General features: G+C 39.4%; 1 protein-coding gene across 3 annotated transcripts in view; it reads left to right on the top strand.

Moving 5' to 3' along the window:
- Positions 1 to 24,941, top strand: part of NOVA1 (NOVA alternative splicing regulator 1) — a 246,743-nt gene that overhangs the window by 192,148 nt on the left and 29,654 nt on the right. For 2 of the 3 annotated variants that reach the window (XM_050953907.1, XM_050953905.1), the window contains exons 3-4: positions 7,200 to 7,366; positions 16,351 to 16,422. In XM_050953907.1, coding sequence (XP_050809864.1) covers positions 7,200 to 7,366; positions 16,351 to 16,422 — 239 coding nt within the window. The remainder of the gene's footprint in view (positions 1 to 7,199; positions 7,367 to 16,350; positions 16,423 to 24,941) is intronic. The other variant, XM_050953906.1, reaches the window with a different exon arrangement.

Below are 24,941 nucleotides of genomic sequence, written 5' to 3'. Positions count from 1 at the left end.
AGCATAAGAAAACTACATATACTGACCAAATTAATTTGCATTTCAGTTGTCAGGCTTCCACTCTGGTAACTTTGAAATTGCATTGGTTTCTGCTTTAAATGCTTTTGGAAAAATTCCATTTTTGTAGATTGTGCCTGGGTTTAGTTTTTTGTGTGTTTTGTTTTTGTTTGGATTTTTTAAATTATTTTAAAAGTGATTTATTGAAAAGACAGCAAAATAATACGGGGGCACATCCATGTACGTAATTCCTGAAAAATATGCGCTCCATTGTAACAGGCATATAGCTTAATGTTTAATTATAAAATGGCAATACTTTTCAGTCTCATAGATTGTGAACCTGGCATCTTTCAAAAACACTGATTTTACGTGTTTTAGTCTTTATTTTATTTTATTAAGAAAATATTTCAGTAGAGGGGATATGGGTTGGTTGTTCTGACATCTTTCATCGTTGTAGACCAAACACAGGATTCTGAACTAAGGTGTTGGCTGAATTGTTTCTAAAAAATATTGGTAATTTTTAAGTTTGCATGTGAATTTTGTTACTGAGCAGGGCTCTTAAAGCATGTACTTGTAAATCTTTAAAGCTTTGCATTTCATCTTTAGAGATCATCATAAGAAATCAAATGAAAAGAATTTTCTAATAAAGGACAAGATTGTTGCATGTCCTATCTGCCCATGCAGTAGAGAAAGGGTGTGTAAGTTGCCCCCTTCATGTCTTTACAGGCTTCCCATGGTACTATACAGCGTGGAGAACGGCCATCACACCTCTCTCCCTTTCAAAGCAGATAGATTGATAGGAGACGGGAATGAGCAGAATCAAGACTTGGAGGGGAAGTAAACTGCTCCTGGTATAGACCAGTAGCAAATTACTTCTCCCCAGTGCTCAGCACAACTACATATTGCCCATTGCTCAGGACATATAATGATGATATAGCCCACAGTGATTTCAGAGTATTTCAGAATTCACTGTAAACATGTTAGTGCTCACTCGCTATATCACTCAATTTCATTTCACATTTATTTGAGGTGAAGTGGCCAGCTTTTTCAACAACGCGTTTTCAGGCTCTGAACTTTGTGACTCCTTAGCTAGGAAATGTTATTTACTCCTTATAACAGAAGAACTAATGAAAATTAGCGGGTAGCAGGTTTAAAGCAAACAAAAGGAAGTATTTCTTAACACATCACACAGTCAACCTATGGAACTCTTTGCCAGGGGATGTTGTGAAGGCTGAGACTATAATAGGATTCAAAAAAATAAAAAACTAGATAAGTTCATGGAGGATAGGCCCATCAATGGCTAATAGCCAGGATGGGCAGGGATGGTGTCCCTAGCCTTTGTTTACCAGAAGCTGGGAATGAGCAACAGGGGGATGGATCCACTTGATGATTACCTGTTCTGTTCATTCCTTCTGGGGCACCTGGCATTGGCCACTCTCGGAAGACAGGATACTAGGCTATATGGACCCAGGTCCGGCTCCAAGGTTTTTGCATCCCCAAGTGGCAGGGAAAAAAGTAAATAAAAAGCTGCAATCGCGATCGGCGGCAAGTCGGCAGTAGCTCCACTGCACCGCTTTCTTTTTCGGCAGCACTTCGGCAGGTCCTTCCTTCCAAGGGGGACCCGCCACCGAAGAGCCTGACGTACCGCTCCTTCCCCTTGGCCGCCCCAAGCACCTGCTTGCTGAGCTGGTGTCTGGAGCCGGCCCTGGATGGACCTTTGGTCTGACCCCGTATGGCCATCTTGTGTTCTTACGTAGGATCTGTTCTTATGAAACAGTAATGTAGAAATATATTTTTCTAAGTGAGATGTCAGTCACTGTGATGCACCATTTTAGTCCACATTATTTTTGTTGTCTGGGTATACCACAAGAAGGACAGGAGACTTGTTATGAGTTTTAATCAGGCCGCAGCTTTATTATATAGATGTCTGGGACTAACCGGCAGATAAAGTATACAGTGCAGGCAAATCCATGCTTATTTAAATCAATTCTCCGGGGCTTTCACCAGCCCTCCTTTGTTTAATCCATGCTTATTCGACTCAGTTTTCCGGGGCTTTCCCCAGCCCTCCTTTGTTTCAATCCAGCTCCCCCAGCCGACCCATGGTTTGGACCTTACCATCCACCATCCTCGTGCGATTGGGAAGTTTGGGGATTGATAACCTGTACCACTGCCATGTTATTGCGCCAGAGGCACATCCTTATATTGGCCCCAAATTAATAACCATTTATACCTGCACAATGATACCCCATTAAATTGAATTAGAAAACTTTTCCACACCCACAAGTCTTACTACATCTGTGTAGTGACTCGTACGTAATTGTGTGGTCTGCCTATGCCCCAGGGCAACAACCCTGCAAGCAAAGTTCAGCTCTAAGCCCAGGTAGGTTAATGTAGTATAAGGGTTTTTGTTTGTTTAACCCAGCTATTTAGCCAAGGCCTGAAATGTGCCCAACAGGTGAAAACAATCATTTGACCCAGCTCACCCTGTGAACAATATTATGCAAATAATGCACTATTTGGTTAGTTCCCCTGGCCGTACCGTTGCCCAGTGCAACATTGTACTGAATTTATGAAAGGTTACGCAGGATACTGAACTGCCCATGGGCATAGCCTTGTGGAAATAAAATTGCCAGCGGCAGGTGTCTTGCAAACATGCCTGTGTTTACAGGGGTTGCTGAAATGACCACTATTATTAAATGTCCAGTAAATACTATTATGGGCCGGGGCCTCTTTCGAACTTGTTGTGGTATGAACAAACCCGTGGCAGCCTTAGTGTTATGCCTTTGAACCACAGTGTGTGATGCCACCTTATTCCAGTTTGTGTTACTGCTCTTAATTTAAGCTGGCTATGACATGCCCCCAAACATATTGGGTGCCCGCCTAATTATATTTGTATAATTAACAGAGGCCAGGCTGCTGTCTGAGTAAGCCTGTACCATAAGACCCACCTAGATGACGAGGGCAGACTCCCAAATTTTTTCAGATTCTAAGCACCATTGGCCTCTTGGGCAGTCCACTGTTTTGCTTGCCTTGTCCATTTTTACTGTCTGTGAACACCTTCCTGTGCTATAGGGATATTACATGCACAAATTTGCCTGTGAGTGAATTATATATTTAGTTGCACTGAGTAGGTGAACTCCCATCGCGTAATCTACCCCGGCATAACCATACTGAGGACTGCATGTAAGGAGTTCTGCAGAGCCCCGCTCCCCATAGGCCCCGTGGGAGTGTCTACTCTGTCCCTTATGGTTACATGCCCTGATGGCTGATGATTTGCCATGTGCCCTTCCCTGTCCTGCTGCTGAAACTTAAGCCCATGTTGGGCCTACCCTGTCACCCTGTGCAAAGCCCTCACATCTAGCTGCTGTTGTAAATGCAAATTAGCTTGCAGCAGCTGTGTAATACCACCATTGCCCCCCACTGAAGGTGCCATCCCTAGGTCGGTTTGCCCAGGCTTCTCGACCTTCCACTCCCGGGCCTAGAGTATTTAATACCCCAATTAGCTGACTCTTCTTCCCCTTGGGTGCACTTGCTGAGTGACCAGTTGAGCACGGTCCCCTGCGACTGCCACCCTTTGCCAGGCTGGAAGGCCGGATACCACCTCTGCCACCCATTTCCACAACCTCTGTGTGGTTTAGATTACACTCACCCTCAGGATCAGTATTACCGCCATCCCTTGTGTTAGGTGGAATAAAACATCCTGTTTTTAGGTGCCCTTGTGCCCTTTGAAGCGTTGTAATGCTGTGAGAAAACCTCAGAAATGACGTCACTGACCATTTGCTGCACATCTTAGCCGACTGCCCCATTAATGCACACAGCCTGCTCACCTGAATGTATGGACATTTTCCTATGATCAATTGCCTCCCTTAGTCCATGAGGCTGCCCTGGGTTATGCCTTGGCTCAGGGATCAGCAACCTTTGGCATGTGGCCCACCAGAGTAAGCACCCTGGCGGGCTGAGCCGTTTTGTTTACCCGCCATGTCTGCAGGTTCGGCTGATCGCGGCTCCCACTGGCCGCAGTTCGCCGCTCCAGGCCAATGGGGTTGGCGGGAAGCGGCGGCCAGCACATCCCTTGGCCCATGCCTTTTCCCGCAGCCCTCATTCGCCTGGAGCAGCGAACCACAGCCAGTGGGAGCTGCGATCAGCCAAACCTGCAGGTGCAACAGATAAACAAACTGGCCCGGTCCATCCACATGCCAAAGGTTACTGATCCCTGCCTTGGGTTATTAAACACACCACCCTGGGCACTAGTAGTCCAAGAACTTGTGAGACCCCCTGCCCCTGCTGCAATACTATCTGTCTTGGGTTCCCTTCCAGTCCCTGGGTTCCCTTGGGGCAGCCCTGCCTGTGCCTGTCCCCTTTCCAGCAAAGGTATAGTCATCTGAGCAGCGAGCAGCACACAGCCATGAAACAGTAATTTTTTATTTCCTTGCTCTGTCCCTGTCCCTCCCTCCTGCCACCCAATTGCCTCTTGTCTTGCTCCCTCCTCCTCCCAGGAGACCCCTGGCTTGCTCCAAGTGAAATGAGAGGAGGGGCCAAACCCATGCTGATGTTTATAACTCCTCATTCCTAGGTGGTGAGTCATCCACCACGCTGACTGCTTTTCCAGCAGCTATATGTTTCCCTTCATCCCACCAGCCAGAAAGCCTTGGCCTGTTCTCCTGGCCATCTAGAACCCCACCACACCCTCATCCCCCTCACCCCACTTAAAGTGCAGGATGGTGACTATGAGCTTTCCTCATTATGTTGTACTTGCATATTTTGCGTCCTTGCCAAGTCCCCTTCCCCGATTTCATCTTGCAGTGCCGGCTGGTACATGAAGCAGGTAAGTACATTGTCTTCCTTACCCCTCCCCCTCCCCCCCGCCCCCAGCAACGCACATTGCTTGTTTGCTTTGCAAACTCTGAGTGTTTCAGACACTGTATCAGTCACTGTGATGCACCATTTTAGTCCATGTTATTTTTGTTCTCTGTAATCTGAAAGTAAAATGTATCCTGACGTGAGCAGGGATCTGTATTTGGGATTCCTCTAAGCCAGGGGTAGCCAACCTATGGCACGGGTGCCGAAGGCGGCACGCGAGCTGATTTTCAGTGGCACTCACACTGCCTGGGTCCTGGCCACCATCTGGGAGGCTCTGCTTTATAATTTAATTTTAAATGAAGCTTCTTAAACATTTAAAAAACCTTATTTCCTTTACATACAACAATAGTTTAGTTATATATTATAGACTTATAGAAAGAGGCCTTCTAAAAACGTTAAAATGTATGACTGGCACATGAAACCTTAAATTAGAGTGAAGAAATGAAGACTTGGCACAGCACTTCTGAAAGGTTGCCAACCCCTGTTCTAAGCTGTAGTGTCTTCTTGTTTTCAGTTCCACCACAGCTAACATTGTAATACAATTTTCCTCTTAATGGGACTTTTCTAACTTTCTAGTCCTGTTCTGACTTAAAGCTGGTCAGGCAGGTCATCCACATGGAATTTGAAGTCAACAGAGATGAATGTGAATGATTGTGATGCAAGGAAGAGAGAGAGCCAGGAACTGAATATGAGGATGAGAGCCACATAGCAGGAGGTTGGAAAGAAGACATGGACAAAGTGCTGTTCATGGGAGGAGAAAGAATAAGGAGGGAGTGACAGGTGGGGTTAGAAGTGACAGAAGCTATAGCACAGAAGCCCGATGCCTCTTTCACAGTCTCTGGAAGACAACTCAGGCCTGGTCTACATGGAGGGGAGGCGGAGGGGGATCAGTCTAAGATATGCAACTTCAGCTATGAGAATAGCATAGCTGAAGTCGACGTATCTTAGATAGAATTAAAATTACTTAGTTCATGTCCTCACGGTGCTGTATCGACGGCCACGTCTCCCCCGTCAACTTTGCTTCCGCCTCTTTCTGAGCTGGAGTTCAGCAGTCAATGGGAGAGCAATCAGGGATCTATTTATCGCGTCTACACTACACGCGATAAATCGATCCCCAATAGATAGATCACTACCCGCTGATCCGGCGGTTAGTGTAGACGTAACCTCAGGGTGAGTAATGGATCTAAGGGCTGTTTTGCTTAAGGCAAAAAGAACACAAATGATTTATGTACAGAATCGGCTATGTGATTTATTAAAATTTAAAAAAGAAATGGTTATTCTGATGTACAGAATAAATATTTATACTGTTAGGTGGACACTGGACTTTCTGAGTATGTGCTTCCTGGCATTCACAGCACTGTCTGATTTGATGAACAAGAGCACAAGGGTCATTCTGGAGTCCAGATCTCGAATGTAGCTAGTTCAACATCAGCCCTCTAAGCCAGAAGAACTCAAACTTGTGGTCTGTAGTGAGCTGGATAATTATATGATGCTGGCTTTTATTGTTTCCAGCTGCTAAAACACGTTAGAAGACAGCTGAAATTACATTAACTATTTTCCTTATGTTGTTTTTGTGTATGTAGTAAGAAATTGTTGTAGTTGTTACAGAGATATTGTATGACATGGGTGGGATGGAAAGTGGACTGGATAGTGAAGAATGAAAGAGGAATTGGTCTTGAAAATAATCGCCATGTTGAGTTGCAGTCCACACTCTGAAAAGGTTTAAAACTGCTGGGCTAAACCAATATATTTTCTATCCAGGTTACTGATCACAGAAATATTTTAAATGTTGATCTTTAGTTTTGCACGTGCTTATATTAATGCTTGTAATAGTTACATTTTAATAGCATATTTTAGCATAACACAACACCAGGCCTGCATGGCAAATGCTGTGAATCCAGTTCAGTTGTCTCATTCTTGCTCTTCTTTTCCATCTAAACTGAGACATTGTTTCTTTAATTTTTACTTACAATACTGTATGCACAGTTGGTTTTTTTTCAATTTACAAGTAACTATAGTTCTGTCTAAGCCATATTTGGGCAAGGACCTAGCCAGTATTGGCTAGCGTGTTACCTAGATATAAGAGTAATATAAATAGAAGCTATCCAAAATAATTTTCAGATCATCTTGGCCAATAATTACAATGTTACCATTTGAAATTATCTTTCCATATGTACACTTACTGAGGCAGGCGGGTAAGGGAATTTTTAAATGTTACCTCATAATAATTAGTTCTCAGTATTCAGTAATAATTCAAAATAGGGTTTTTTTGAGGTGTTGATGAGTCAGTGAGCAAGTGCCTAAGCTAAGAATTTATCTAAATAAGGGTCTTCTCTGTACAGGTACTACAGAGCGAGTGTGTTTGATCCAGGGAACAGTTGAAGCGCTGAATGCAGTTCATGGCTTCATTGCTGAAAAGATTCGTGAAATGCCTCAAAATGTGGCCAAGACAGAACCAGTCAGCATTCTGCAGCCCCAGACCACTGTTAATCCAGACCGCATCAAACAAGTGAGTTTTTGGTTGGGAAAACAGAGGCACATCAGCTGCTTAGAGTTAACTTCTTTTATAAAAAGCCTTAAATGTTTAACATGTAAAGGATTTGCATTAAATGCATTTTAGGGGAATGTCAGTGGTTTTATTTTTCTCTATGAATTTTCTGATCTCCCTTTGCTTATAGTTCTGTTCTATATTCAGTTTTTCCTCATCAGTATTTATACATAATATCTTATAAATTCAAACACCATTATATGATATGTATCCTTCATATGCTTCTTTTCTTTATTGTTTCAGGGAACACATTTTTCTGTTTTATTTGAGATTTAAAATATGGGCCTCTCTATAAATCATTAAGATTTATTACAGTTCAGGAAAAATGGACCCAACAAATTTCCTCACTCTTGTGTTTCAAAACAAATTATTTTTAATTTATAGTTTGGGTCATATTATGTACATTTAAAAGACCTATATCATGAAGCTGATGCTTGCAAATGTAAAGATCTTTTGTTGTGAGTATTTTCAGCTATTTTAATCTATGCAATTTTTATCATTCTTGCATAAAGTTTGTATTGGCTTATCTTCAAGTATTAGTATGTTTTGTGTAACTGTAAGGCAGTCACATACAAGGTATAAAGATCCAACAGCCTTCTTTTATTGAGTCACATTTTCCAAGAATATTTGAAACTGAGAAAAACATATCCACTAACAAGGCTCAAACACAATGACTTAAGTAACTTTAAATTTATAATTTGTTTGGTGTGTTACTTCTGGAGGAGGAGAGAGAAAATTAAATGAATGGGCATTCAGAGAGAAGTTTCTTCTGTCTATCTAAACATCATGATCATATTGATCATATTGCTGCCCTAAATATCCCAGAAAACCGCCACTCCCCCTCCTACTACTAGGGTACTTATGCCCTACTCCCCCCCCTACTCCCCCTCCTACAGTGGAACCTGCTTATACAGGGCAAGGATGAAGAAAAGTCTGTAGACTTAATGCTTTGGATTAGAGTTGAGAGTTAGAAAAACACTTGAATAAAAAAACCACACACCCAGTATTGTTTTCTGAATGTAGCCTGTCTCCGCACTCTCAAGCCTCACTGTTTGCTCAAGTTTTCAAACAAATTGCAGGAGGTGTGCTGGGTTAAGAGTGGAGTTCCCTTGAGTAGTTGGACTCTAAGCTGTTTAGAGTTTTGTAGATAGTATTGAATATCTTGAATTTCACCTGAAAATTGACTGACATCTTTTGTAGAGTCTGAAGATTGGTGTGATATGTTCTTGCCAGTCCACCTTGTTCAGAAGATGTACGGTTGCTTTCTGCACTTGCTGAACCTTCCAAGCAGCTTTCACAGTTATTTCCATGTAGAAAGTGTTGCTGTAGCTTATCCAGGAGGCAATACAATTACTGATGGCAGTTGTAGATTCTGAATAAAGGAGGGAAGAATGAAGTCTTTTGGCCAGCCAAAGATGAAAAAAGGTATTTCAAGTTTCTCTTGTTATCGGGAAATCCAGGCCAAGTTGTTAAAAATATAGGACCCTAAAATTAATTCAGTACTTACAATGGCAGCTACTGAATATTCAATCCATTTGAAAAAGGGATCTTGTTTAGCGGCCTAATTTTGGGTGCTAAACTTTAGGCTCCTTTTTTTGAAAACCTTTGCCCCAGAGTCTTTACCAGCATGTTTAAAACTGAATGCCTGAACTCAGGCTCTTAAATACATATTTATGTCCCTAAATAAAACTTAAGTCAATGGGAGATACTAGGGTTCTTCATCTTTTGAAAAGAAGGCTACTTTTGTTTTGGTGCCTAAATATGGATTTAGGAGCCTGACTTTATGCACCCAGGTTTGAAAATGTCAACCTAAGTCCAGGAAGAGCCATTTTGATAATATCTGGGCAGAGTCCTTCAAATCATAGAGTAATTGTAGACATTGCATATTCCTTAAAAAGATTCTCCTCATCAATCAGCATCACTTCCTTCATTATCCATATAGATCTTCAGCCAACTGGCTGTCACCCAGGTCCCCATATCTGCAGACCATGAGACTGTAAGGAAATAGCTCCATCTTGGTCAAATGAGAAATATAAATATAGAGCTAAATGTTTTCAGAGAACGATAGGGCTAGAGGGGACCTCAAGCAGAGGCACTGACTTCCCCAGTTCCTAGGGGGTGCTCGATCCCCGCTCCATCCCAGGCCCTGCCCCCACTCCACCCCTTCCCCTAAGCCCTCACCTGCCCAGCCTCTTCCTGTCCCTGCCCCACCTCTTCCCACCCATGCCCTGTTCTGGCTCTTCCCCTCACCTCTTCTTGCCCCCAGTTCTCCCCCTCCACCCCAGCACCTCCTACAAACTGCTCAACAGCTGATCATGGCAAGTGGGAGCACAGGGAGGAAGAGGGAGGAGCTGCCTCACAGGGCTGCTGATGGGTGCCAAGCACCCACAGAGTTGGCACCTATGACCACAAGGATCATGTAGTCATGCCAAGATACAGGATTTGTTCTATCTAAACCATCCAAGACAATCTATATGCAGCATTGATGATTGCAGGCAACCCCATCTCAAGATCTATCTATAGCTTCTCATAATCTCTGAACAGGAAGGGTGACAAGATTGGCCTTGTGTGACTTCACAGCTGAGATGCCTTAAGGAGGAAGAGGAGTCAACGATCTACCATCCTCTTGGATCTGTCTGTATGAATAGACTGACTTTAAAGCTGTGCTTCCAACCCTTGCCAGATCTAGCAGTATTTGAAAGCACGTCTGATCTTTGTTCATTGCTCTAAGATCATTGACTGTTGAGGCTAATAGCATTTCTATGCCATATCTAGATTTGAAACCTGACTTGCTGACAGTCTCAAAATTAGAAGATGCCAGATGCAACTGGTGTTGGTCCCCACTACACACTCAATGATTTTTCTTTTAAAAGATTTACTTTTGTTGTTATTACAAGATTAGGCACCTGGCGAAAGCTGTCGAGAACATTAGTGTCAAGAAATGGTTACTTAAGCAGACACATCATAAAATCTCATCTCATGTTTTTATATGCCTCTTATTTGAGTGTCCTCCTGCTCACTTAGGCCTAAGCTGGTATAACTTGTCACTCACAGGTGTGAAAAAAACACCCTTCTGAATGACATGAATTACACTGACATGAGCACTCGTGTGCACATGCTGTGGTGACAGAAGAGCTTCTTCTTCTGACATAGCTTCTGCTGCTCGTGGAGGTGGTTTTATTATGCCAACGGGAGAGCTCTCTCCCATCGTCTTAAAGCATCTTCACCAGACACTGCAGCAGCGCAGCTGTATTGGTACAACTGAGCCACTGCAGCGTGGCACATATAGACATGGCCTTACTCTATTTTATTGGTATATAAAGGGGGGGACATGGGTGAGGAAGGGGGGCTAGATCTTACAATTTTCCTCCATTATTATAACAGATTGTGGGGCAGGCGCAGGAGGGGAATGCTAACTCCTGCCTTTTTCCTTTATCCTCTTTTCCTTCTTCCCCCAAGCCCTGTACTGCAAAGTTATGCTCCCAGCCCCTTTTCATTCCCAAAGGGCTCATGAGATGCTCTTTTTCAGGTAACATACCAGAGCAGGACTTTCTCTTGTTTTGTGAACAGACCCTCATGGGGGACCATAAACCCTTCCAAGAGCTACTAATCCTCATTTTTGCCATGTAAAGTGAAAGTCAAGGATAAGACAGCATTTAAAAACCTTTCATAAATGTCTGTCTGCATATAACTTTGGTCCTCTTTCTCCCTTACCTTGCACCCAGCATAGTTATTTACATTAGTGCAGATTGAGTGCAAAGTGGGTGGTAAAACACTACCACGAGTGCTTTACACCCACTTTGCTTAGGTGCAAAGGTACAATGCAGTGGGAAGTCAGATCTTCAAACTGTAATATCAACAAAATAACTTCTCTATGCTCTGGACTGTGATTAACTAGCTAATATTAATTATTGCTTAATCAAAACAAGCTTTTAAAAATCTATAGTTATGTATTTACATAACAGACCCTATTTTTTAAAGATACTTCATGATTATTATGTTGCCTCACTAGAGTCACCTGTTAAGAGTTTGTAATAGATTTAAAAAATAATAAACGGCAAAGTGAGCAGTTGCAGGGGATACCGCTTCTGGCACTGTAGAAAGCGTACTAAGCCAGTCCTTCAGGTCCTCCAGCACAGTAATGTGGTGGAATCTTGCACTGCAGATTTGTCCCTGGCCTGGCTTTAGTTGCTCAAGCTATTCTGCCCTTAATTTTCATCAGCAATGGAATTCAAAGTGATAGTAAAGAAGTGTAAAAACAGACCTGTTGACTTAAGCAATTTAAAATTAAACCATAGGAAGTATGTTCACATTATTTTAATGATGCTTAAAAGTGTGGACTTTAAAAAAAGGCTGAAACTCATTCTGTCTTTAAGCTTGTGTTATGCAGGATCACTATTTTTTGGCAAGCCCTGCCATAGCCAACTACAAAGTGGTAAACTGCATGGAATTTCAACTTTAAATTTGAATGTCCTGTTTCTTTATGGTGTTGTCATGGCTTTACCATTGTTTTAACTGTGGTATTTTATTTTATTTTCTGCCTTCTCCCCTTCATCCTTCATTACAAACAAAACAAAACAAAACAAAACAACCATCTAGTATGGTACGAAGAGTTAAAGTACTGAACAGTTAACTCACTCAGTAGAATACTCGTGATCTGGCAGGTAAATATTTAATCTTATTTTTTAAATAATATTTAGGATGAGAGTGTGGCAGTTAGGCACAGCTCAGCATTAAGTGAACTGTGGAGACTGCCTACCTCAGGAAAAAGTCTCAGAAGGCCTCCCTGAACACCCACTGCTTCTGTAGCCAGCCAACTCCGTGCTCAAGGGTGTGAAGTATACGTGTGTTACCGCTCTGTCTTCCTCCTACCTACTTGAGGATGTTATGCACCTAGAGAGACAGGGCGAGAGAGAGAGAAATCTCAAAACAAAGTGCAATTCTGTGTGAGCCACCTAAGGATGAAAACGCTCCCTAAATGCTGCACACTCTTGTGTGTGTCAGGCAGAATCTGGCTGTTGGTCAGTAAACCTTTTTTACTTTTGGAATCACTCCGTTCTAGGAGCACAAAAATATCTATTATCTGTAAACATAAACTATAAGAAAGGCCATAAAATTTGGGAACAAAGACAAAAACTCACTCTGGCTTGGACATTGTTGTTGAAGTTTTAGCTTGCTTCAAAATTTTATAAGCTCTTAAAAATGGTGTAGAGTAGAAATTCTGACTGGTCTCTTACTTAAGCCTTGCTAGAGGGCAGCCTTTAATTACTGGAGAGCTTCAGTAATAGTATGAATGTTTCAGTCTTGAAAATTGAGACTCCTTAATGTAAAATCACCTTATAATTTCTAATCACTTTATAATTCTCATTCCCAGAAGCCTAATAACTTCTAAATTCAAGTGCTTGCCTAATGCAAAATCCTCACTAAGTTTTTAAAATTATTCTACGCTATATAGTAATTCAAAATTGAATTATTTCCAACTTTCATTAATAAGCAAATCTGTCTAAACGTCTGTTTCACAGATTTCTTGTAAAGCACTTCAAGACATATCGATGAAACATAGTTTCCAATAATATGAAAGGAAATGATTTGTAAAGTAACCCAAAAAACAAAACCCATCAACTTGCCTCTTTCTTTCTGAAAATTCTTATTCACAGTTGTGTTCATTAGGAAATAAATAGATGGTTCACATAAATACATATAACGTTTGTTATTTAAAGAGAATCATATTGTTTTATTTTGATGGTGATGAAAGAGGTTTTGTTTGTATGTCTAAAAAAATACTATCTGATTATATATTATGCACATCTGTGAAATCTTTATTAAACTGTGTTATCCAGTTTGTAAGTGACTTTTTCTCCATGTTGCACTTGAAGGATATGTGACCTGAAAAAACAACTGGAGTTAAAGAGGGTTGAGCATGGGGAAGATGGCTACAAAATATGCACAATGTACAAATTTAGAATCTAGTCCCTCTCCCATGGATCTTAATGGTACAGAATCAGGCTCATTTTTTAATTAAACATATTTGACAAAGATGGAGGCTGCACGAGTTAAGAAATCCTGTTTCTGTGAGGACATGCATTAGTTTCTTGCATTATTTGCTGTACTATTCAATGAAAAAGAAAATAGTGGTTATGACAGCAACCACAGAAACAACCCCTGCCTCAGACACAAAACACTTTGATTTGAAAAGCAATTTGCTATACATAATTTTGAATATTTTGTCACTGGTGTGTGTGTGTTTATGGAAAAATGTTTATGCCCATTTTGATGCTTGTTTATTAACAATTGTTTTGTATTCAACTGTTCTTACCCCTTTTCATTGTATTGTAAAGAAGTTTTTGAGAAAATAAAATAGTGGACTGAGTGCTTCTATTATGGGGAATGTTCTGGTAGGTTCAGTAGACAGAATACATAAAATGTTAGCATTCCTTTTTTTCCACTGCCATATTTTTCTGCTTTCAGGAAGGTGAATGTTGTTATTAAATAAGAATTGTGTATATTCCAGCTGTTTTGTGTAACCTGTACTACTGGTAAACGGTATTTCCCAGTATTAAATTGTTCCTATTTCCACATAAATGCAATAGTTATACTTGCTGAATTTTCTCCATGTATGTTAGACAGCTGTTTTAAAACCTCTTTTTTTCTTCTGATTAATTAGTGTTAGAAAATAAAAAAAAAAAAAAAAAAACACCACACACACAAATTAATGTCAGTGACACAAACCGTCAGATGCCAGAAATATCACAATTGATGCCGGTAGTCAAAAAGTCTAATCCTCATCTTGAATTCTGAAATGTCTGTAAAATGTTTTTTGTTCTTTAAATACGTTTTAAGCCGAGAACTTTAATATTCAGTTTAGTACAGGACACTTTTGGCAGGATGAGTTACAGCTTCTTTACTCCCCACCCCCATCCTGTTTCATAGCAGTAATGTAGATTTTTAACTAGACAAATGAAAATCAGCACATTATGATCTACAACTTGGATGAAATTTTGCCCTGAGTTACACTTGTGCAATCTCATTAAACCAGAAGGGTTACATTGGTGTAATTGACCACAGTTAGCTCTGGTAAAATCCACAATTCCTTTTAAAAATAATTCTATCCCAAACAAAGATATAGGACAAACAAAGCCATATACTATAGAGAAAGATGTGGGAAAATACTTAATAATTGATATGTTTTTCTTTACAATATTTCCTGGTTTCTCCAGGTTTACATAATTTAGCAGAGCCCTATTATTTTTGAGGGAGCACGTGGCAGAATGTGCTATGTTAGAAGCCTTTTGATAAAGCCCTAGCTGATGCTTAGGATAAATTTTTTGTTTATAGTGAGTTGAAGGTATGAAATAGAAGCCTGCTTATTTATTAAAATTTCTATTGCTTTTCTTATGGCTTTATTTACAGATATATTCTGAACATGTAAAATAAAGAGCTCCACACTGCTCTGCATATAGGCCCAAATATTTAACACCGTATGCACAAAATGCCTGATGCATATCTATCTGCAAGCAGTATTCTACCATTGCATATAACTTTCTGTATACATACAATCTCAACTTGCTCACATGCATTATGAGGTTTTGTTAGTGCTAAAGTATGTACACACTTTTAAAAATGTGGGTTATACTTTTTAGGACTGTAAATTAATGCAAATACCAAAAATTATGGAAGTTTACAAATTTTGCTTTATTTCTAAGTAGTTCTGGTTATTAATTGTATGAGAATATTAGGCACTAGGGTTGTCAGTTTTGGTTGGACATGTTCCTGGAGATTTCATCACATGACATAATCTTTAATTAAAAGTTAATCTTTAATTCCTGGAGACTCCTGGACAATCCTGGAGGGTTGGCAACCCTATTCTACAGTGTTTAAGTCCTTATTTCTCACAGTAATATTGGTGTACTTTCATATTTTCTAAGATATTTGAACATTGTGAAGATGTTCCAGGAAGTCTGATTTGAATGAGTATTGTATATTATGTCTTGAAAACTGAAATCTGACATTCTCACTACATTTATATAAATAAGTTACTGTAGTAGGAGCTGATATGTTTGAGAGTTATGTATCTAAACATGTACATTTTAAATAGAGCAGTGTTTTTTGATAACATGTGTTCAAGTATTAATGTTAAGTAAATGTATATTTAGGAAAAAACATATCAATAAATATGACTTCTAATTCTTTTTTGTGTTAATTTTGAACACAGGCTGATGCTGCATTATTAACCTTTGCCCTTATTAAATTAATGATCTTTGAACAGTAATAATAAATATATCATAGTAAATTGTTGCAATGCCGTTAGTTGCATGTTCATCCATCATAAGATTGATGTTTACATTTTTCACACGTGGCTCTTGATTGAAAAAAATCAATGAATATTTTAGCAGTTTCTTTTATTGTTAAAAAACTTTCAGTAGCTGCGATTTTAATTGTTTTAAGATATGGATCAAATAATTTATGAAATTCAGTTTGTTGGATGCAGTCAGCATACAGAGTAGGTGAATAAATTTATGCCAAAGTAAACTTCACTACTTCTTCCCAGCACTAGCCTTGTTTGCTGTTAGAAAGTTTTAGTGTACTCATTGAACTTGCTGGAATTTTTATTTACTTTATCCTTTTTATGTACCCCAAGAAGAGGAGCGAGAAAAGAAAATATTCATGTGGTCAGCATATCTTTTAGTATTTATGTGGGTTCACCATCTTGATTTCAAGTCATGAATTTGTTTTTACACACATATGCATGCATATTTACATGCATTACTTATTTATTCAATTGACCTTAAATTCCATTAAGTTCCAATGAGTAGGAGAAAGATTTTAGTCTTATGCTTTATTTTAATTTTATTTTTCTGGTTACATTACTTTTATTTGTTTATTTTTTAACTGTTCAGTCTAAGGCTTGTAAAGGTTGATTTGCTCCTGAACTGCTTTGTTCCCAGACATTGCCATCTTCCCCAACTACCACCAAGTCCTCTCCATCTGATCCCATGACCACCTCCAGAGCCAATCAGGTACAGTATCATCCTATCATCTACACCATACTTTTCACGGGTGACAGCTTGCAAACTGGAGAAAAAGATATGGTGGGTTAAGGATTTATTCTTTCATTCACATATATACACCCATAATCATAGATATCTAACACTGTTGCATAAAGAACACTTTTCAGAACTTGGAAAATTAAATGGAAAAATCATTCTTCTCTAAATATACTTTTAATTTTTAAATCTCTGATAGTAAAATAGACTCTAAAATAGTAATTTTATTATTTTTTAATCTTACTATTTTAACGTGTATTTGCAGGGTGTGTATTTGTGTATCATGAGTACAGTAATTGTCTGTGTGTGTGTATGTTTGTATATGTATATACACACACACATATGTAGTCTCTGGATCCCTTGTAAAATAGAATGGAATTATCCCTAAAACCATATTGAAATAAATGAATGTGATATTAGGAATGGCATATATTTAATTTTGGTTTTTAATTGTGACTTGTATGTAATGTAGAGGTATTAGTATTTAAACAGATTATGTAGTAAAATAAATTAATTTGGAGGTAAAATTTAATGATGAAAAATAAAGTAAAATTGTCTATTTTAAAACATTTTTAATTACACATTCATTTGAGGTTTGATTACTTCTAATTAGTCTCTTATTTTTTAAAATGCAGATATTGTAATATTATTTTGTTATCAGACTGGTTTATTTTTCTTTGAACTGGGTAATATGTGCAGTTCATTGTCACATAATCATCATATCGTTTATATTGTTGCTTTACTCCTTTATGTAAAGTTCCAAGTTACTTACTGACCTTCATACTATCCAGATTCAGGCATAGCTGTTATTCAGTGGCTGATTTTAAGATGTACAGTACCTGTGAACTGTTGAGGCAAAAAAATACCCTGTACGTATTTTAATATTTACATTCAATGTGTTAATTTTAACACATACTTTGTTTATTTATGTCAGCTTCTCTTGAGATCTCGTGCAAATTTTATTCAAATCTTAAGAAGGTTTTTTTTTTTTGACAGCAAGCTGTTTTTTTCCCACGGATGCCTCTGAATGATTAGTGCTAGAATAACTTGTGATAACTACATTAGAACTTGTGTGCTGTGTAAATAACCAGGTTCAGCATATAGCAGTGCATTAAAATTATATATATAATATTTTGATCATTATAAGAGAATCTGTTGAAAGTGACATCTGGCACAAAAACATGATGAAATTTATTTTCAGGGAGAAATTTTGTAGATAGAAGGAAGGAAGCTTTGGTCAGAGAACTATATATGGTACTATCCCACGGGTTGATTTGAATCTCTTGTATATAGCCTCCTGCCACTCCAGCAGTGATTATTTGACTTCCTCATCGGTTAAAAAACAAAGAGCTAGTAAGACTTCTTTATGAACACCGTGTTCAGCATTTCTTCTTTCTGTATCTGAATGTTAGACTTACATATACTTTAAAATATTGAGCAAACAACTAATTATTATGCTATTTTAATTGTCTCATTGCCTTTTTTTTTCTTTCTTTCTATCTATCTATCTATCTAAGAGGCTACCTGATGATTGTTGTAAGGCTAAGCATTCCTTGTTTGCAGGGCAAAAAAAGAGTTTTTATTTAACGGGAAACATGATTTTGTGCATGTTGATTGAATAGCATCAGAGATGTACCTGCTTTGGATCTGTTTCTTGAAGTTTGAACTATCCAAGATTTAGCTTAGAGTATCAGTATACCAAAAATAAATTTGTGTTTACCTATTAAAAATGTTTTGCTGATCTTCTAGAAAAGTTGATCTGTGTGGAAGATTTTTCTAATAAAATCAAGTGCTGTATTGAATATTCAAACCAGAGGACAAATATCTATGTTTCTGTGTCCTGTCCACACTTCACATTACATTGTTAAATATATTTTATTCATAACCTGTTTTGCCTAGTTCTTATACAAATAATCAGAATCTCTTTTGGACAGTATTTAAAAAGGTGTATATGGAGAAAGATATGAGAACCAAAACTGATGCCTGGAGCTGTATTTATCATTAATTTTGAACATTCTTATTAGTTTATTTTATCCCCCGCAGTATTTCTTAGTGCTGTCTATCCATTTCAGCAGGAAGCATGTGGCACATGATAAGGCAATTAAGTCAAGGCTTTGCTGTTCATTCTGGTGATAAGTGACGTAGCTGGCAATTGTTTCTAGACTGTAGCAGTGATTAACATTCAGCACCAGTATATCGACAAGTATCTGCACTGCGGCTGTCACATGAAAACAGATTCCAGCATGGTAATCTCAAACCTGTCAGTAGTTGTGTAAGTAACCACCACAGGAGGACTAAAGAACAAAACAAATGTTTGTCTTGATAGACTCCTGTAGTTGTGATGATTCTTAACTTCAAGTAACTGTACAGATATGTATATTCTCACAAAACATTATCTAAAGATAACATTAAGCAGCTGTTTTAACTGGACAAAAGTCAGGATATTCAGTGTCAGGGTTGAAACTGCATATACAATATATGCTGTTGTGCCTGTATTGCAGCTCTTATGAGATTTAAGATCACTCAGTTTTCTTAGAGTTTTTGAAATAACACAATATCAAACATTATACTCAAGATAAACAGAGTGACTTAAGCAGGACCTGAACACGGATTCATTCTGGGGAAAGATGGGCATGGGTTCTGCCTACATCAGGCGAAGGCTGCTTTAAACTGAGGCAGAGGGCTCCTTAGGAGTTGTACTGGGGGAGACTACCCAGGAATATGCAGTGGATGAGCTCATCTCTTACATGCTGTTTCCCTGCTCATTGTGGGACCTGCCAGCAAACTCTTGTTTCCTGGCAGAGCTTGCGTTATGGGCAGCTTATGCTTGTGCACCCTGTCCTCGTGCACACTTTCAGCCAGGAGAAGCCAAGAACCTGACTTTTGCCAGCAGACACTAGGGTGACCAGATGGCAAGGCTAGAATATCGGGACACATGGAGAGGGAGGGCAGCCACAGGCTCGCGGCCCCCACCGGAGCCATGGGGGAGGGAGGCGCATAACCCGAGGAATTTGCATGTCGGGAGCACACAGCCCCGGGTAAGGCCCCTGCTGTAGGTTGGGGGTGCACAGCCCCAACAGCAGCCCCTGGCTGCAGTCCTGCTGCAAGCCATGGGTTGGGGGCGCACGGCCCTGGCCCTGACCCCTGCCACACGCCATGGGTTGGGGGCACACACGGCCCCAGCTCCAGCCACAAGAGTTTTGGGTTTCTTTCAGAGCTGGGGCAAGGGGTTGGGGCATGGGAGGGAGTTCGTGGTGCTGTCTCTGGGAGGGTGTTTGGTTGCAGGAGGTGGTGTGGGCTCAGGCGGCTCCCCAGAAGTGGTGACATCTCCCTCTGGTCCTAGGGAGAGGCATGGCCAGGCGGCTGTGCGCGCTGCCTCTCCTGCAGGCACTGCCACCGCAACTCCCATTGGCTGCAGTTCCTGGCCAATAGGAGCTGCGAAGCAGATGGTCATGGCGGGGGCAGCATGCAGAGCCCATCTGGCCGTCCCTTCATCTAGGACCAGGAGGGAAATGTCACCACTTCTGGAGAGATGCGCGGAACCAGGTAGGGAACGTACCAGCCTGCGCCAACCAGAAGCCAGGCAACCTTATAATATCAGGACAAATGGCATCCCGATTGTACATAGGTCGGGAGATGGGATAAAGAGTCAAGTATCGGGACAGTCCCGATTTTATCGGGACATCTAGTCACCCTAGAAAATGACAATAGAACCCTTGCAACAAAACTGGTCTATTTTATTTTTTTTTATTTCTTTGAATATTTTGGTTTTTTTTTTTTCAATTTAAATCATTGCCACTTTTTTACACAATAATCTTTCTAAGAGTTGTAATTCTTTTATGTAAACCTATTTATGAATTATCTCTATTTTTCTATTTAGCTTACAGTAATGGCTATGTGTCAATCAGCAGTAAGCAGAGATTCTCTAAAATGGTTTTTGCACAATGGAACATGGCAGATCCTTCAGACCTGTTACCATGTAGTATAATTGAATTGCCAGGGATAAAGCAGAAACCTGAGAAATATTAGAGATGTTTGTTGCAAGAAGCTATACATCTGCAATTGCTATTGTTAAAATGCATTGCTTATATTATCTTATCAGAGTGCCCATGGGCATTTATCCACATTAAAAACTAATGAACTGCAAAATTTCAGTTGCAAAAATAAAAAGCCGAGGATGTTAAAATTTGTAGTGCTCAAAAAGCATTTGAAACTTGCCTCTTCTGAATGTCTATCATGTTAAAAGGCGTCACCCAATTTTCCTATTTTTATTTATATTACTTTTATGCTGAGAATTTAAATTTTGCCCCAGTGTGAACTTTGTCAGCCATGTTTATAGTGGAAATGTTGACAGATACTGAAGGAGAGCAGTAAAATTGCTGTGCTATAATAAATGTTCCTGAAATTGGAGGAATATAGCTTTACTTGTATTTATCAAAAGAAAGAAATCAATTTTACTTCTCTGCAGTATTCTTCAGGTGGGAGATTATTTTCAGGGTGATGAATAATGCCATAAACATCATATTAAAATGGTTGATTTGAGGGCTTTTCCATCCCCAAGACCTGTAAAAAGATACAATTTTAATAGCTGGGTTAACAATTATTAAATAGCAGTAAAGTAACAGAAGTATTTCTCAAACATGTTAGGTATTTTGATTTGTTTATGGGATTATTTCTAATTTATTTGACATGTTTTACAGATACACATTTATTTTAGTTTAAAAAACATAAATTCTGTATGTGTAGTCTGCTCTGTAGGGGGGCAGTGTATAGGTGTAGCACCCAAGGAACAACAGCACAGAGAAGTAATTGTGCATCAGAACTGTAGGTTCTTTCCTTAGTTCCTCCTTGCTCCACATGCAGAGCAATCTGCTGCTGTCACATACCAGTGGCCAGAGTAGTACCATTAACTCGCACTGACCAGAGGAGCTGGTCCATTCTCCACCTCTCTCATCCCTCATGCTCTGGGGAAGTAATGGGCTTGCAACACATGCTTACCCCTAGAGATTCAGACTCAAGGTTCAGGAATACCACACATGGGTTAAGCAGGGATGGTCTTTCCCGTCCTCATGGGCTAACACGGGTGCATAGGCTGGGTCATGGTTTGGCCCTTACTATTAAAAGCTACTTTTATCAATCTAATAAATAGCCTTCCTCCTCTTTGTACCCAGTTATATTTTAAAATAGTGCACTGATTTTATCACTGGTGATTTACAGTTATATCATCAAATTATCTATTTTACTTCTGTTTTGTTAAAAATAGTAGTAGTAAAATAGTAGATTCCTCTGGGTTATGTACAATTATATGAAGTCAGTGGGGTAGCAGGTGGATGCAAGGATCTGCCCATTCATTTCTCAGGGCCTAATGACTGTGTGTGTGTGTGTGTGTGTGTGTGTGTGTGTGTGTGTGTGTGTGTACAGTGCCTAGCATGATGGAGCCCTGATTCTGCTTGGGGCATCTGGTCTCTGCAATGAATATATTAAATAATAATAAACCTCAATCCTGATCTCTCAGCCCCAGCCTAATCTACCAAGAAACGTGACCTAAAATGCCTTACATATAAGTTTATTGGGAGTTTGTGGAGTTGAAGAAAAGACTGAAGTGATTAATCATATGGTATTGGATGAGAGAAATTGAATTCTGACCTTCAGGAAGTGGGTAACTAGTTGGGTACAGAGTTGTGGGCAAAGAGAGATCACCATCCTTCAGTAATGCTGCAAGAGAGACTGATAAGAACTAATGTGGCATAGGGGATGGCAGAAGACCTCAAGGATAGGAATCAGTTATATTATAGCACCCAAAAAATCAAACTGGCACTTGTGAGTTGAAATGAGTTTGTATCCAGAAGTAGCTTTGCTCGTGTCATGTGTTACCACAAACTACATTTTTATAGCTGAAAAATGAAAATAAAAGTATATTTGTAAAAATAAAAACAGAATGTTCATAACACTGAGAGCCTAATAGTTAGCCTTACATTATAAATACATCATTTGCAATCTGGAAATCCCATCACTTCTGAGGCTAATTTCGTGCTTCTGATTCTGAGACACTGGGGCTAATTTTCTTCTGTGACAGAGCAGGAGGGCACGGGGTGCCAGTTCCAGCTCCCTGATTCTCTGAGCCAGCCCAGTGCTGATGATGCATAACACTGTGTAGGCAGCTCTGAGATCTGTTACTGCAGTAGGGTAATTTAATGGACCTTATGTCAGTGGAGGATTGCTATAGTGGAGAATTTCTTTGTCATGCCCCATACCCATCTCTGTATGCCCTTATGTGACCCTTATGCCATCAGAATTGTGCAAGAAGAGAACCTGTCCCAAGGTACCATTATAAATTAATCCCACTGTCTGTAATTAGCAGGAGATATGAAATAGGATAGTTTCTGCCCATATCATTGTAACCACACTGAGCACATTGTAATACATGGAAAGGAACTCAGTTTTCATCATTTCCGAAGGCATGTTGTTAATTTGTTTATATTATATATATTTGTTTATATATATATTTATTTATATATATAAACATGCACTGTAAAGATAAATTAACTAATCAGCTTGTAGATTAGAATATGTTATATTTGATATATGACCCTGTGTAATCAATATGATGTCTGCAGCACCGTTGCACCCTTCTGGAACCCACCCTTGTGGGTTACTTGCCACTATCATTTGAGTGATAAGTAGAACAGACAGAAACAGTCTCATTAGTGAGACAGAGTTTTGTGGTAGTTATACCACAGGACTGGCAGTTAGGAAGTCCTGCTACATGGATTCTAATTCTGACTCCACTACTAACTACTTGTTTGGCATTGTGCAAGGCACTTAGCCTCTGTTTCCAAGTTTCCTAATTTGTAAACTGGATGTAAAAGTACCAGTGTATATATCTCATAGGAGATTAGGAGGTCAGGATTAATTATCTGATAGTTAATTTCTGTAAACTGTAAGTGTTGGGCATAATTATTGTTACAAAAGTTTCAGTATCAAAGATATGTCCCAGCCTTTCTTCCATGTAACCCAATTGTACCTAACTGTAGAATGATTTGCAGTAATCCTGCTTTTATTAACTGACTGAAACATATTAAATTGTACAAAGGTAATCCCCAAAGTACTCCCTTAACTCTTACCAGTGAATGAGGCTGTCTCAAACACCCTGAATATATGTCTTCTCTAGGAGAAGGGGAGCGAAATGGGGAGAAATCTTTGATTTAGTCTTCTGTTATCTTTACAATAATGCTACTGAGTTCTGTTTCCAACTCTGACACAGACTTTCTGTGACTGAGTAAATCATTTGAGCTCCCTGTTCCTTAGCTCCCCATCTTTAAAAGATAAGTGAATTGTTAACTATCTATCTCTAAAATATCTTGATCCTCTGACAGAAGGTCGTTAGAAGTGCAAGCTATTATTATTATTATTATTATACTTTATCTGATCAGAACATGTGCCCAGATATCATCCCTGTGGGAAGTACAGAGAGCAATTAGACAGATATTGACCCTTTCTCACCATATCAGTCTAGTAGTGGACAAGTACAGAACAGCTGTGGGAAAGTGTGTTTAGTCCCAGAAGACACTAATAAAATCAAAGAAACCCAGGTCATACTCACAACAGTGATACACTATGTGAGAGGAGCTGCCCTTAATGGGTATCTAATCTATCGTATTTCTAATGTGCCTATCACCAGAGGATCAAGTACGGCAGTTAAATAATGTATAAAGCGAAAATCTATTTGTGGATGGATTACTCTAATTAATTTTGTTGTTATTCAGACCATGTGTTACTCGCTCAGACAAGGACGAGTATATCTGGAAATATTTGTGAACCCTGGAAGTTTAACAAATTCATACCAGAAATTTGTAATTTGCTATTAATCATTCATTATTTTCCTGATGAAAAGTTTGTCATCGAATAAGGAAGCAGAAACAATATCATATAACTAATCACACACTGTGAATTGTGAATAAAGAATAATGCAGAAGTTGTAGTGAATGGTTTGTGAAGCACTCGAGGTCTAAAGAGGATTTGTCCAAATCAGATATCAGAGATATCAGCTCAGGAATTATTCAGAACCCCCTCATCTCACCACCTTCACCCCATGCCCCCCAAAAAGCCTAAATTTATCAAATATTTAGTTTGAAAAATCCTTTTTTACCATTTCTAGTATCTGGGCATTTCACGATAGCCTGCCTGAAGGGTGCAGCTATCTGTCTGTCTGTTGGGCCATCCATCTGTGTTCTTATATCATAGCCGTTATTGTGGTATCTGAGCACCTTGCATATCTATTAAAGTGAGCACAAAAAGATACATTCTGTTCCAAAGGGCCTGACGTTCATGTCTATTCTAATTATTTCTGGCAAAGTGTCCTATAGTTGTGGTGAGCCAATTGTTGAAACTGTTTTGTCTCCTGAACTGGAATTCAACACATACAGTCTCATAGAATGCGGTGGTCCAGCACTTAACATGAGCCAGACCTGAGAGCTTTGGAGATATAGATC

This window comes from Gopherus flavomarginatus, chromosome 5 (assembly GCF_025201925.1).
Source record: "Gopherus flavomarginatus isolate rGopFla2 chromosome 5, rGopFla2.mat.asm, whole genome shotgun sequence".
Lineage (NCBI taxonomy): Eukaryota > Metazoa > Chordata > Testudines > Testudinidae > Gopherus > Gopherus flavomarginatus.
The sequence above is the reverse complement of the archived record's forward strand: the minus strand, read 5'-3'. Positions and strand labels throughout refer to the sequence as shown.